The sequence below is a fragment of the Mauremys mutica genome, chromosome 3 (assembly GCF_020497125.1).
Source record: "Mauremys mutica isolate MM-2020 ecotype Southern chromosome 3, ASM2049712v1, whole genome shotgun sequence".
Lineage (NCBI taxonomy): Eukaryota > Metazoa > Chordata > Testudines > Geoemydidae > Mauremys > Mauremys mutica.
This window is the reverse complement of record NC_059074.1, coordinates 134627397-134641472: the sequence shown is the minus strand read 5'-3', so window position 1 is coordinate 134641472 and position 14076 is coordinate 134627397. Positions and strand designations below refer to the sequence as shown.

Genomic DNA, 14076 nt, shown 5'->3' with positions numbered 1-14076 from the left:
TTATTTTAGTATTTGTCTTCAAAGCACTTCAACACGTTACCTAAATAACCCCTGCACCTCAGTTTTCTCATCTACAAAAGAGAGAAATTAATACTTGCCTACCTCACTGGAGTATTGGAAGGATTAAGTGACTTGCCCAAAGCTCAGGAGTTTCCAGCTCCTTCTCCTTTGCTCAGACCTTTTAATCTGCCACTGTCACACAATTAGATATTCTGTGGTGCCATCCAACACCACATCCAAGTTGGATGGGTCACTGCTGCATGAAAAGGCTTTTTCTGTCTTCTCCCCCATTAAATCCTCAGCCCAGAAGAGGGAGTTCATAGCTGAAAAGATTTTACGGGAATCAACATTTTTAAATTTAACTTTTTAGATTTTTCATCATACTGGTGTTTATCTTTCTTAATACTTTGGCCTTTGGAATCTCACTCCATTAGGCTTTGAACTCGTGTTTTGAGAAAACGTTAACCTGATGTTGGGCGGTGAGGGGGCAGCAGGGTGTTTTTAAGCCTCAGTTAAACAGTTGGGCGTTTCTGTTTGACTTGCTTTGTGATCATTTTACTCCTGCAGCTAGAAAACATGCTTGGAGGAGAAGAGAACTTCCAGGAAAGAGTGACCATGCACCTGATTCCATGTATAGCTCAGTTTTCAATTGCAATGGCAGATGATTCTCTATGGAAACCACTAAACTACCAGATCCTGCTGAAGACAAGGCACACATCACCTAAGGTATGAAGCTGGATTATCTCTTAGTTGAATATGTGTGTGTTTAAACTGCTGTGCATCTAAAGCAGATTACAGTTGGCCGGGTCAGTGCTTGACATGAAATTTGCTCTTTATGGTAACACACTGGTGGTATTATTATTATTATTGCAGATGGTCCTTTATTACAGTGTGAATGGAATAGATTCAGGGTGGATGCCAGAAGATAATTATGGGCAATTGTCCATCAGCTTCCAAGGACTAACGCAGGGGTCTCAAACTCAAATGACCCCGAGGGCCGCATGAGGACTAGTGCATTGGCCCGAGGGCCGCATCACTGACACGCCCCCTTGCTGCCCCTGGCCCCACCCCCAATCCACCCCTTCCATGAGGCCCCGCCCCTGCCCTGTCTCTTCTCCACCTCCTCCCCTAAGCGCGCGCAGTTTTAATAAATATATACACTCAGTAATGCACCTCACTCAAAGGACAAAACACGCACTTAGATTTACTGCCTAAGGCTCTGGGAGGGAGTTTGGGTGGGGGAGGGGGTCTGGATGCAGGCTCTGTGCTCGATGCAGGCTCCAGGCTGCGGCAGGGGGTGGGGGTGCAGGCTTTGGGACGGAGTTTGGGGATAGGAGGGCTGTGGGGCTGAGAGCGAGGGGTACATGATGCAGGAGGGGGCTCAGGGCTAGGGAAGAGGGTTGGGCTGTGGGGTGAGGGCTGTGGATGAGGGGTTCATGATGCGAGGGGGCTCAGGGCTAGGGAAGAGATTTGGAGTGTGGGGTGAGGGCTGTGGATGAGGGGTTCATGATGTGGGGGCGCTCAGGGCTGGGGCAGAGGATTAGGGTGTGGGGGGATGAGGGGTTCATGATGTGGGGGAGCTCAGGGCTGGGGCAGAGGATTAGGGTGCGGGGGGATGAGGGGTTCATGATGTGGGGGTGCTCAGGGCTGGGGCAGAGGATTAGGGTGCAGGGGGATGAGGGGTTCATGATGTGGGGGTGCTCAGGGCTGGGGCTGAGGATTAGGGTGCGGGGGGAATGAGGGCTCTGGCTGGGGCTGAGGGTTTGGGGTTGGAGAGGCTCAGGGTAAGGGAAGCCTGCCTTGCCAGTACTGGCGGAGGGCAGGCACTAGGACCCTGCACCCTAATCCTCAGCCCCAGCCAGAGCCCTCATCCCCCCGCACCCTAATCCTCTGCCCCAGCCCTGAGCGCCCCCACATCATGAACCCCTCATCCCCCCGCACCCTAATCCTCTGCCCCAGCCAGAGCCCTCATCCCCCCGCACCCTAATCCTCTGCCCCAGCCCTGAGCGCCCCCACATCATGAACCCCTCATCCCCCCGCACCCTAATCCTCTGCCCCAGCCCTGAGCGCTTCCCTTCCCGCCCCCCAGCCCGGCCCCGGCGGGTCCCGCTTCCCTTCCCCCGGCCCGGCCCCGGCGGGTCCCGCTTTCCCCCCCCCCTTACCCGAGCGCGTCTCCGGCGGTCCCGCTCAGAGCCGCGTGGCGAGGGGGCGGGGCTTGGAGCTCCACGCCGAGCGCAGCGCTCAGCCCAGAGCTCCCAGCCCCGCCCCCTCCCCACGCGGCTCGGATCGGGGCGGGGCTCAGGGGCTCAGCCGGAGACTCGGCGCTCTATGCGCCGAGGCTCCAGGAGAGGGGCGGAGGCGGGAGCCTCCGCTTTTCTCTTGGGGGCCCCTGCGGAGCTCCCCTGGGGAGCTCCGCGGGCCGCAGGGAAGAGCTCCGCGGGCCGCATGCGGCCCGCGGGCCGCATGTTTGAGACCCCTGGACTAACGTGTGTTTTAGCAGGGTTTCACTGTCTTTTGTTCATGTTCTACATCTATAGTATATCTAAGTGTGGCAGAATTCAGTGTTTATATTTGATCATTTTAAGATATCCATGTTCATTTTTAAGCATTTTTTTTTCAATTTTGATCTATTTAAATTTTCACAGTTGGATGGGGGGAGTCAAGCAATTTATCTAATGACAGTAGATGTTGAGATTCAAAAAGTTAAAGCCTTATAACCATTAAAACACAAATGGTCAACGACACATGTCAAAATATACAAACCAAACTCAAGTTCTCAAGCAGCATTTTTCTTACTTAGCCTATCTGTACATTTTGATTATCAAAGGAAATATTTTTTCATGAGTTTGTGTGTGAATGGTGGCATCTACACTTATGGATAAAAATCTAATCCTCCCATGCCAAAGTATATTAGGTCCTTAGGATGGCTAATGAGGAATGACAGGTTGTGATGTCTTTAGTAAATTGATAACACCCAGCTCTATTTCTGCTATACTTGCTGATGCAGCAGAACAGATGACTAATTGTTTTGTGAGTGGGATTGTGATGAGGGCAAACAGGGTAAGACTCAGCTAATTGTGATAGGTTGTGGGGAGCAACTGGACGAATTAGTAAGCATTAATCACAACTTCAGAAGCAACCATAGGCTATCTTTTTGAGCCTGGTGTGTAATCTATGGGTCTTATTGGACCTCAGACTAGTTAGGAGCGCAGCTTTCAGCTTTTGGTACAAAGAGAGACCTTTTATTTTGTGTATGAACCGTGCTATACTTATTTGTCCTTTTGTTATGAAGAGACTAGACTTGAATAATGCATTCCATTTGGGGCTATACCTTGAGACCAGCTGGCGCCTAGAACCGACATGGAATGCAGCAATCATTGTATTAAGAGGGCTAGTCTTTCAAGAGCACAAACACCAGGGCTCCATAAGCTTTGCTGGATGGTTATAGGCTCCCTGATGGGATTCAAGCTGTTCGTCTTGATGGTTAGGGTATATCTACACCTCCCACCCTGCGTGGACACTCAGGCGAGCGGGGCTCACATTAGTGCTCTAAAAACAGCTTTATAGACAGTACTTAAGTTGCACTTGAAGTCCTAAATGGTTTGGGGTCTTCCTCTTAAAAGACTTGTCTCATTGCTCCGATGATACTGTCACAGTTGCAGTCAGCAAAGGTGCTGGTGCTCCGCTGATGTAATATAGAGGGAGGTGGTGGCAGTGTTCTACATGGGGGTCTTTTCACTCTGCCGTTCGCTTGGCCAGAATTATTAACCATCTGAGTGTGCTTCAGGACCCATCGGAGGTGGAAATTTGTTAGACTTTAAAAAGGGAATCCAGTCTATCAGTTAATTTTGAAAATTTCCTCCTCCTAATAAACCCAACCTTCCTTACTGTCTCTAATTCCTTCAGCCAGGCTTAATTCTTGACTAATTTTCTGTCCTTTTCCCCTGCAAGATGTGACTGGCTCTAAATTTTTGTGTGTATGGGAGACTGAACTACATTAGCCTCTCCTGTAGAGATGCAGACTCTCCAGCTCCAAGTAGTTTAGCCAACTTTATTTCCCAGAATTCACTTTACCCCTCTCCCCAAATAAAGGCACTGGGAGGAGAATGGAAAGGGAACTGAATTGATTGAAGACCTGGATTATTAAAAGCTCTGTTTCAGAGAATATGCTGTATTGCTTGGTTCCCTATATAGTGTCGTCTTTTTTTTTTATTGTAGGTCCGATTTGCTGCTCTGCTTACTTTAGTAGAACTTGCAGGGAAACTAAAGGAGAACTACATGTTGCTGTTGCCAGAATCCATCCCTTTCTTAGCTGAGTTAATGGAAGGTAATGTCCTACAATGCTTCAGTTGATAACCAGGATATTTGGGTTGTCAATTTTGGAATACTAGTATAATACAAAACAAGCTTTGACAGTGATCGATCACTGACAAATATTAAAAATCCACTGCCCTGAGTGTTAGATAACTTTATTCTTTTAAAAAAAAAAAAATCAGTGACTATTACATTGATTCAGTACATCAATTAGTATACTGGGACTTGACACCTGAGGTGCTAATGGAACTTTTAATTTCAGTTAACAAGCGGATGCATTGTTTAGTAGCCATAGTCTAGCTGATGGGAATTCACCTCTGTGCACTGGGCCTGTGCACCACTTAAGTCCCAAACAATCAGACTGTGGCACTGCTTTTAGGACAGGGTTTTATGAAGCGTTACAACATTTACCGCACTCTTGTGAGTGGAAAAACCACTTTATTTCAAAAATATTTTTATTGCATTACCTTTTCAGCTGCAGTAATGCTCAAATAGTAAGTGCTTCCCACGCACGCTGCCCCAAGGAGCATTCAGTGTGAAAAGACACACCCATGAAACGGGGTGTGGGGAGAACTTACAACATAAAAGTGGTGAGGGTGGAGATAGGCATATAGGTTAGTTACATCTTTGTTAATGTTTGCTTTTTAGATGAATGTGAAGAAGTAGAACACCAATGCCAGAAGACAATTCAGCAACTGGAAGTTATTTTAGGAGAACCACTCCACAGCTACTTCTAAGCACCATTACCTCTTTGTTGTAAAGTCTAAATAATAAGATGTGAATGTCTGTCTCACATAAGAACTAATATTGTCCCAGAGTTGTTATGTCACTCCAATTAAGAGTAACACCTTTTTTTATAGTTGAATGCTAAGATCTTGCCTGTACACTGTTCAGGATCATGATTTCCACAATTATTAATAAATTGAAAATATTACAGGATGGCTTTTTGACTTCTGTATACTGTAAGAAACAGTTGTATGAATTAAGTTCAGGGAAGACAATGAGGATGAATTTTCATAAACTAAAATGTGCTGCAAGGTTGTAGAAGGGACAGACTTCTGTTTTTTTGTTGTTGTTTTTTCTTTTCTTAACTTAGTTTCTATCCTGTTAAGTTTGCAGCTTTTTAGTCAGTCATGGTGACAGTAAGCATTTTCTAGTAGCAGAATCCCTGACTTCAGAAGCTACATTTTTGTGAGATGTCTTCTTCACAATAGCTAGCTCAGTAGTTTAAAACACTCATCCTTTATGCTCAGTGGGATTTGAATCTACCAGCCTATAACCTCAAACAGTAGTTATTAACACCTACAGAAAACACTAATTTTGCTTTGAAAAGTGATTACTATAATCACAATTATGCTATTAAGTCTGATGTACCACAGGGATGTGCACGTTACTAGTTATGTTGATTTATTAGGTTCTTACAACTGTGTGTACCCATGTGTGAAAATCAGGCATTCTGTCTACATGTACTAGTTTTACATCGGGGTAGAGGTGTAGTTAAGCAGCGCTCCAGGGGGATGGGGGTGCACACTCTGGTGGATCAATGCAAGTTAGATATAACACGGTTTCACCTATAACATGGTAAGATTTTTTGGCTCCCAAGGACAGCGTTATGTCGAGGTAGAGGTGTACCTTGGTTTCAGAATCTTCCATGAATGATGAAGAGGCAGATGTTACCTGTTCTGTTTTTAACTGTGGAAGAAAATAAGTGAAGAAGCCAGCAATACTCATTTAAGGCTCTTGACCGTACTTGAGATGGATGACTATACAAGAATCCAACTTTCAAGGAGTTTAGAAAATAAGAACTTTGTTCCCATTGCAGGATTTACACTACAGAGTGGAAGTCAAACTTACACAGGGACTGTAGGAGAAAAGTGAAGTTAACTGAAAATAATCTTTACATAGTGCTCTGTAGATAGCCAGGCAATGTCAGTGCTGTAAAAACCAACTTTTCTTAGGCTGAGGTTAAATGTTTAGTGAGGAGGCTGTTTACAGAAGCATGTTTTAGTCTTAAATGAAAAGTAGATTCCAGCGAAAAGTAAATCTAAATTACATACCAGTGTAACACTGTCTAGTATGGGCACTTTTAAATGGGCCTGGTTATAGGAGTGATCACAGTTAAAGTACACTAAGCAGCAGAAAACAAAGGGTAGGTTATCTGTTCTTAGATCATTCTGTTTAATATTTACCACTTAGAAACCCCTCCAGTAATAAAATATGAAATACACCTCTACCCCGCTATAACACGACTGGATATAACATGGTAAAGCAGCGCTCGGGGGGAGGGAGGCTGCGCACTCCGGCGGATCAAAGCAAGTTCGATATAATGCAGTTTTACCTATAACAGTCAGATTTGGCTCCCGAGGACAGCGTTATATCTAGGTAGAGGTATCTTATACCTCTCTCCTTCAGTGTATTTCATAAAATTACCTAGAATTTTGGCCGTTGTGATTGATATTTTTTAGTAAGGTACTATTACTACTATTACTAAAAACTAACTTTACTACTTCCTGGTGCTTCTAACCCTAAGCCTGTAGAAAAACTTAATCATGAAATATCAGCCCACACCTTTTAAATAAATCATTTTTGCACACCTTTTCTTCCTCATTATTCTCACTTCCAAATGACATACTCGGACAGTAAATAAATTAATAATGGTCTATAAGCATAGTCAAAGATATACCCTAAATTAATACGTTTAACTAATAAGAGTTTCATATGCTGCTTGAAGCATATGCATAATGTGGCAAGTGATTGGGTTAGTTATCAAAAGATAACCTAGAACTCATACACTTTAAAGACAAACATTAAATACTTAGTCATAGCTCACAAATTGAGATTTAATTTTTGGAAAGTGGTCTTTGCTTTATACAATTTCACAGCAGCCAACTCATTTATTCCTAAGGCATCTATTATACATTTGAACTGCAATAACTGACTATTTCTTTAAGACTTGTATTTCACATTTTATTCCTCACACCAAGTTTCCCCATCTGAAAACTATTAGCAAGTAACTAGATAGGACATGAAGTTATAGAAATACTGGATCAGAACACTTCCATTTTTAACCTAATAGCCTACATATATTCTAGGGAAATGGTATCACAGACAATACTGATTTTCCTTGTAAACTGTTATAAATGCATCATATAAAGACTTCCTCAGGGACATGTTAATGATGTTGGGATCAGGGGGTCCATGTATATGCTAATCGGTATATTTTACAAAATGTTTTTCAGGTAGCATATTATAGTGCACCTTAGTCAATGGGGTCGTAGGTGAACACTCTTGACTATCAACATGAATATTTCTTCTGAGCTCAGATTTAATGCAAAGCGTCCATGGGTCCACACCCTTTAAATAAACACACATATAACTACTTCTATTCCTGAGCAAGATAAGAGCTCTTTTTTAGAATCTCTTATAATACTGCAGCTCCAAAAATTGACAAGATAAGAGCTAGCAAAATCAGTCAAATAGAGGACAGCATTATTTCACTTTGATCTCAGCTAAAATTACAGAATTCCACCATAATGGTCAGGGGGTTTTCTATGGGCTTGACTTATGCCACTTAAGAGCAGGAGCTGACATGACTACGAAAGTCAAGGAAGTGGCTTATAGCATCTGTGCTGCAGTGCAATAGATAAGAAAATAAAATCACTAGGCCCCCAGGGAGGTTGTTTTGGTTTTTGTTTTGTTTTCAAAAAGTTACAGCTGACATGCTGTGAGGTAGCTTTGGTTAGATGTTTTAGGTTTGGGGCTGAAATACCTTTTCAAGATATAGAGCTAACACTAACATTAGCTAGTTTAATATAGCAGGGTTCTGATTCATCATGGCATTATTCCAGGTTTACCCTGGTCTAATATTACTAATTTCAAGTTATATTAACATAAAAATCAGAGTAAAGCAATGAGACTGCAGATGTGCTCTCCCTAAAATTAGAGTACATTCTTTCCTTATGTAATTCCCATTTAACTTTGCATATAAACAAAGGTTAAAATATACTTAGAATTTGATTAGATCCGTTAAGAGGTTGACAGTCCATTTTCAGACACACACATATATTTCAGTCCAGCTCTTAACAGACAATGTTGAATGTATAGTTATTAGCATTCCATAGTACAACATTCTGTGTTCTAATTTACAAAATATTTTGCAGTTATTCTAATACTATAAAGCAAATCTTTATATTGCTAGGTACAGTAATTGAATTCTTCATATAACAGGAGCTCTGTGCCTACTGAAGTAGATAATGTGACTTTAGTTTGCCAAGATACTGAAAACTGGGGAAGATCTAGTCTAATAGGATTTTGACTCCTGGGGCTCAACTTTGTGTTAAGCACCAATACAGAAACTTGGATAAATGGGACAAAGATCTGGGCTACTCAATACCAGTTTGTACTTGAGTAGATGGCAACAGAGGGTTAACATAGGGTGGAAGAATAGGATGCTACGAGCTCCTCACGTCCAGTAACTGAATGTCTCCAGTAACCTCCAATATGTTGATCTTTTCAAGCTGTTTAAATCGATGCTTGTACTCCAGGATGTGCACACCATTTACAGCAACCTTGTACTGATGAACATCACAGAAAATTAACAACTGAAAGCAAAAACAGGAACACAACAGGTTTTCAGTTTGTTTTAATTTGATTAACAGACTGGTGGTCTAATTCAGACTCAGACAAACCTAGCTTCTGCTCTTAAGTGTAGGACCCTGCTCCAGGGCCCCCGAAAAACTCATGGGGGCCCCTGTGGGGCCTGGGGCAAATTGCCCCTCTTGCTTCTCTCCCCCCCCCCCCCCGGGTGGCCCTTGCAACATTAAAGGCTAATTCAGGCACTTTCACTTGTTCAAAGGAAAAAAGAGAAGGGGATTGAATAGAAGTGGTTTTTTTCACAGCAATAACATACTTTGAATCAAGTTTAACTTTAATAGCTGCCTTTTTAGATTCAGTCCCAGACAGTTACTCTCACATTTAAGAAAGTTATTGTCCCTGACTAACTCACGCTAACTACATGAGATAAAAAGGCTATCATTTAACTATTTCCATTCATTAATAAACAGGCGTTGTTTGGTTTTTTCATCCTAATTAATGCAACCTTACCTCAAAGTACATTCCTGGGCTAAAAGGGAAATTAGTGACATCTTTTTCTTCTTCTCCCCAGCTGTCAGAAAGATAGGAATTTCTCACGAAAACATTTGTTTTCATTCGGGGATTCAGATGCAGTGCGATATCCTTTGAGTCACTTGATTTTAGATTAACAGCAAAGCTGAAAAACATTTTAAGATGACCCACAGCAAGAGACAGCACATACATCCCAGACACAGTGCAGCATATTTAATGAAAAATTCAGCAAATAATATACATTATCATCTTAGAGATACACTGAGTCCTGTTGCCTGATTTAGGAGGTTAATAATATACTATCCAAATTAATGAGTTTTAGGTTTGCCAATTTGTTTGATTAGAAGATAATAAGGTTTTTGTTCAGAATTAAGCTTTACAGAATTTACAAAGGACCATGGGGGGTATGAGAGGAAGCTCACTGAGACAGATATAGCCTTAAAGACTTTTTATTAAGATAAATGAAGTTTTAATTAAATGGTAAAGTAATTAGAGTTACGAAGTTACAATTGTATTACTGCTATTTAAAAGATACATATGGTATTACACCCTTTTTTTTATAACCTGGTGGTGAGAGACACAGGACCAGCCTCACCTTTGGCAGTTCAGGTTCCTTAATTTTTGAGAGAGGGGTGCAGAGCTTAGAAGAAGCTAGCTTTGATAGCTCTTAGCTCGAACTTAAACTTAAAACCTAATAAACAAAACTAAGAACAAAAGTTTAGGGAAACCAAGCTTAGCCTAGTCCCCTTGGAACTTGAACTTTCTAAGAAAAACAAGTACAGGCCTTTTAGCAAGGCCCTTTTGTATAGGGCACAGGTGTCTGAACCCTCCTTTTATGCCCAAGCTTTATTTTTTACCCACAAAAATGTAAGGGTATGCTTACTCCATAGGCTAGTATGTTTGTACATATTGATGACATTAGATTATACACGTTACTTTTGTTCTCCCAGTTATTTCAGTTCTTTCCTTGTGGTGTACCTGTTAAGTTTGAGCGTACAGACTTGGAAACCCCCCTGTGCCATTTTACCATTATCTATCTATTAGGTGAAGGGTCCCACATATATGTGCTGACTTTGCTATCTTGATGAAAGAGTGTGTGTGGGAGGGGTGTTTCGGTTTCCTATCTAGGTGAAAGGTCCCAGACATAGATATTCTAACTTTGCCTTACCTCAGTGGCTCTCAAACTATTGTACTGGTGACCCCTTTCATATAGCAAGCCTCTGAGTGCGACCCCCTTTATAAATTAAAAACACTTTAAAATATATTTAACACCATTATAAATGCAGGAGGGTTTGGGATGGAGGCTGACAGCTCACAACCTCCCATGTAATAACCTCGTGATCCCCTGAAGAGTCCTGAGCCCCAGTTTGAGAACCCCTGCCTTAGCTCAACATACAGGATATGGCCTGTAGGTCCCTTGTATTACAGTCGAACTTACTTTAATATAAATTTATAAACCTATTACAATAAACCAAGTACTTAAACTATAAGAAAAGATATATTTTATTTATATATATATATATATATATATGCAAGCAAGCAGGTTAATCCTATAGGCTACATGCCCCCCTTTGACAGGGTGGTTTGCAATGAACCCCGTTACACAGGTATAGATGTAGGTGGTTAAGTATTTGTGGGGACAGTTTTAACGCCATTTTTATAAAAATGGTATTTTGGACTCTAGCACATTTTTGGAGTGTGCACCATGTAGACACATTTATTATTTTTAACATTTGGTGACCATTGAGGTTTTTGCTTGGGACTGTTGGATTTACACTGCAGGCATTTTAAAATAAGGAAATTAATTCCAATTGCAATTTTTTGGAAAATAACCCATTTTTTTAATTTAAATTTTTTCCCTGGAGTTGTTGCAGGCTTATTATCCTTATTTATTAACTGGGTAATGGCTTGTTTGACTTTGTTGATATTGTTAGTAATTTGTATGAGGAGGGTTTTTTTAGGGCCAATAATGACTAACTGTCCCCATACTGGGGGAATGTAGACAAGAAAGGTGGATGTACTTTGGATAGTTAACTTTTGATAGGCTGGGTTGGACTGGATAATGGTGATGTTTTTAAAAGTGGGAATGGGGGAAACAGCTTGATGATTTTTTTTTATTATTTTATTAAAGTGGGTTGCTTTGGAGTAAAACAAAGTGTGGGTCCTCGGGCCCGATGCTACTGCTAATATCTTATTGATACTATTTCTTACAACTTCCACCTTCAGCAAAGCCCCTTAAACACACACATCATTTTAAATAATAACACTGTTACTCTTTATCTTGCAAGATTAAATTCAAAACCCCTAAGCTAAAACTAAGTCAAACCACAGTACATAACAGGAAATACTGGGATCGCTGCCAAGAAGCAGTCACAGGAAATCAGGTTCCTGTGTTCTTAAGAGTGAGTGAGTAAGACACAATCTTGTTCTCTAACTCTGCCTCTTTACTTATGCCTCAGGTGAGATTCTCAGGGGTCTAAAGATGCCTGGAATCCCTGAAAATCCCTGTCACACATACCTTGAGTCTCCTGGCTGGCTTACCAGTCTATTGCCTGATTTAGGAGGTTAATAATATTAATTTGGATAGTAAGGGGTTTTAGGCTCGCCAATTTGTTTAATTAGAAGATTTTAAGGTTTTTATTCTGAATTAGGCTTTACAGACTTTACAGAGGACCCTTGGGGGTCTGACAGAAAGCTCACACTGAGACAGATATAGCCTTAAAGACTTGTTATTAAGATAAATGAAGTTTTAATTAAATGGTAAAATAATGAGTTACAAAATTACAATTGTATTACTGCTCTTTAAAAAGATACATATGGTATTATGCTATTGTAGGCTACAAAGCTTTGATTCATATCCTTACACCATTTCTTGATAACCTGGTGGTGAGAGACACAGGACTAGCCTCACCTTTGGCGGTTCAGGTTCCATAATTCTTGAGTTAGAGGTGCAAAGCTTAGAAGAAGCTAGAGCTAAGAGCTATCGAAGCTAACTTAAGAGTTTATTTACCTAACTTAAACTTAAAATTAAAACCTAATAAACAAAACTAAGAACAAAAGTTTAGGGAAGCCAAGCTTAGCCTAGTCCCCTTGGAACTTAGAAAGTTTAAAAAAAAAAGTACAGGCCTTTTAGCAAGGCCCTTTTGTATAGGGCATAGGTGTCTGAACCCTCCCCTTTTATGCCCCAACTTTATTTTTTTACCCACAAAAATGTAAGGGTATGCTTACTCCATAGGCTAGTATGTTTGTACATATTGATGACATGTACGTACATATTGATGACATTAGATTATATACACGTTATTTTTGTTCTCCCGATTATTTTGGTTCTTTCCTTATGGTGTATCTTTTAAGTTTGAGCGTACAGACTTGGAAACCCCCTATGCCATTTTACCATTATCTATCTATTTAGATGAAAGGTCCCACACGTGTGTGTTGACTTTGCTATCAGGGTGAAAGGTCCCAGACATAAATATGCTAACTTTGCCTTAGCTCAACATACAGAATATGGCCTGTAGGTCCCTTGCATTACAGCCGAACTTACTTTAATATAAATTTATAAACCTATTACAATAAACCAAATACTTAAACTATAAGATATATGTATATGCAAGCAAACAGGTTAATCCTATAGGCTACAGTTGTTATGCTCATTAGGAACTTAGCAAGCATCAAAGCTGTTAAATCAAAAAATACCTACCTTGACATAAGTCCTAGTTGGAAAGATTGGAAATCTAGTGCCTCGATCCTGCAAGAGTCACTACACATGTACGTAATTGTTTGTTGGATTGGACCCTTACATTTTTCTCTTAGTTCGGTGTTCTTTTTTCCTGCTGCTCATCTTTTGTTGTGGATCATTTTTAAAAGAGAGCACATATATGTGTCTTCTGTCATAGTGTCCATAGCATCACACTGAAAATTTGTTTCCTCTGACAGGAAGAATTGTTCAATGCTAAATCCAGCAGATGCATATGTGAGTCTTACATTGTTAGTAACATGATGCGTGGCATTGGTTTGATATCGTGTGTTATAAATTAAGGCTAAACTGAGACACTCCCAGTATAGCTCTCTGTTTTCATTCTCCATTCTGAAATATTCAGTTTGGTTGAAATACTCCATGCCTAATCCTAACACAAAAGGTGAGATGATTCACCTTGTGCAGTAACTGGAGTTCTTCAAGATATGTATCCCTATGGGTGGTCCACTTAAAGTGCGCATGCACCTCCTGCACTTTTGATCGGAGATAGTCGGTACCAGTGCCCATTAGGCCCATGCATGCGCCCTCCATGCAGCCTCATGCCCTATACTAAGGATATACAGGGCTGCATGGGTGAACCCCCTTAGTTCCTTCTCTACCACAAAGTCCAGCAGAGGAAACTCCAAAGCAATGGGGAAGGAGGGCTCATGTGCACCTGAAGTGGAGCACCCATAGGGGGACATATCTCAAACACCAGTTACTATACAATGTGAGTAACCTCTCCTCCTTTGAGTAGTGTCCCTATGGGTGCTCCTCTGAAGGTGAGTCCAGAGGAGTATTCCTGAAGGGAGAAGTGATCTTTGGAATAAAGTCCAGTACTGAAGACAACTGCATTGCCAACTGCAACATCAACTCCAGAGGCATGAACCAAAGCACAGTAG

At 41.3% G+C, this 14076-nt stretch overlaps 2 protein-coding genes across 6 annotated transcripts in view; one reads left to right on the top strand and one right to left on the bottom strand.

Annotated features, from left to right (window-relative positions):
* Positions 1-5248, top strand: part of HEATR1 (HEAT repeat containing 1) — a 57104-nt gene extending 51856 nt beyond the window's left edge. Inside the window, exons 42-44 of the mRNA XM_045008456.1 lie at positions 568-726; positions 4219-4327; positions 4963-5248. Coding sequence (XP_044864391.1) covers positions 568-726; positions 4219-4327; positions 4963-5051 — 357 coding nt within the window. The 3' untranslated portion in view covers positions 5052-5248. The remainder of the gene's footprint in view (positions 1-567; positions 727-4218; positions 4328-4962) is intronic.
* A 1885-nt stretch (positions 5249-7133) lies between these two features.
* The window catches only part of LGALS8 (galectin 8), a 29572-nt gene continuing 22629 nt past the window's right edge, over positions 7134-14076 (bottom strand). For all 5 annotated transcript variants that reach the window (XM_045008459.1, XM_045008458.1, XM_045008460.1 and 2 more), the window contains 2 exons: positions 9418-9583; positions 7134-8915 (listed from right to left, as the gene is read on the bottom strand). In XM_045008459.1, the coding sequence (XP_044864394.1) occupies positions 8766-8915; positions 9418-9583 (316 nt within the window). In that variant the 3' untranslated portion in view covers positions 7134-8765. The remainder of the gene's footprint in view (positions 8916-9417; positions 9584-14076) is intronic.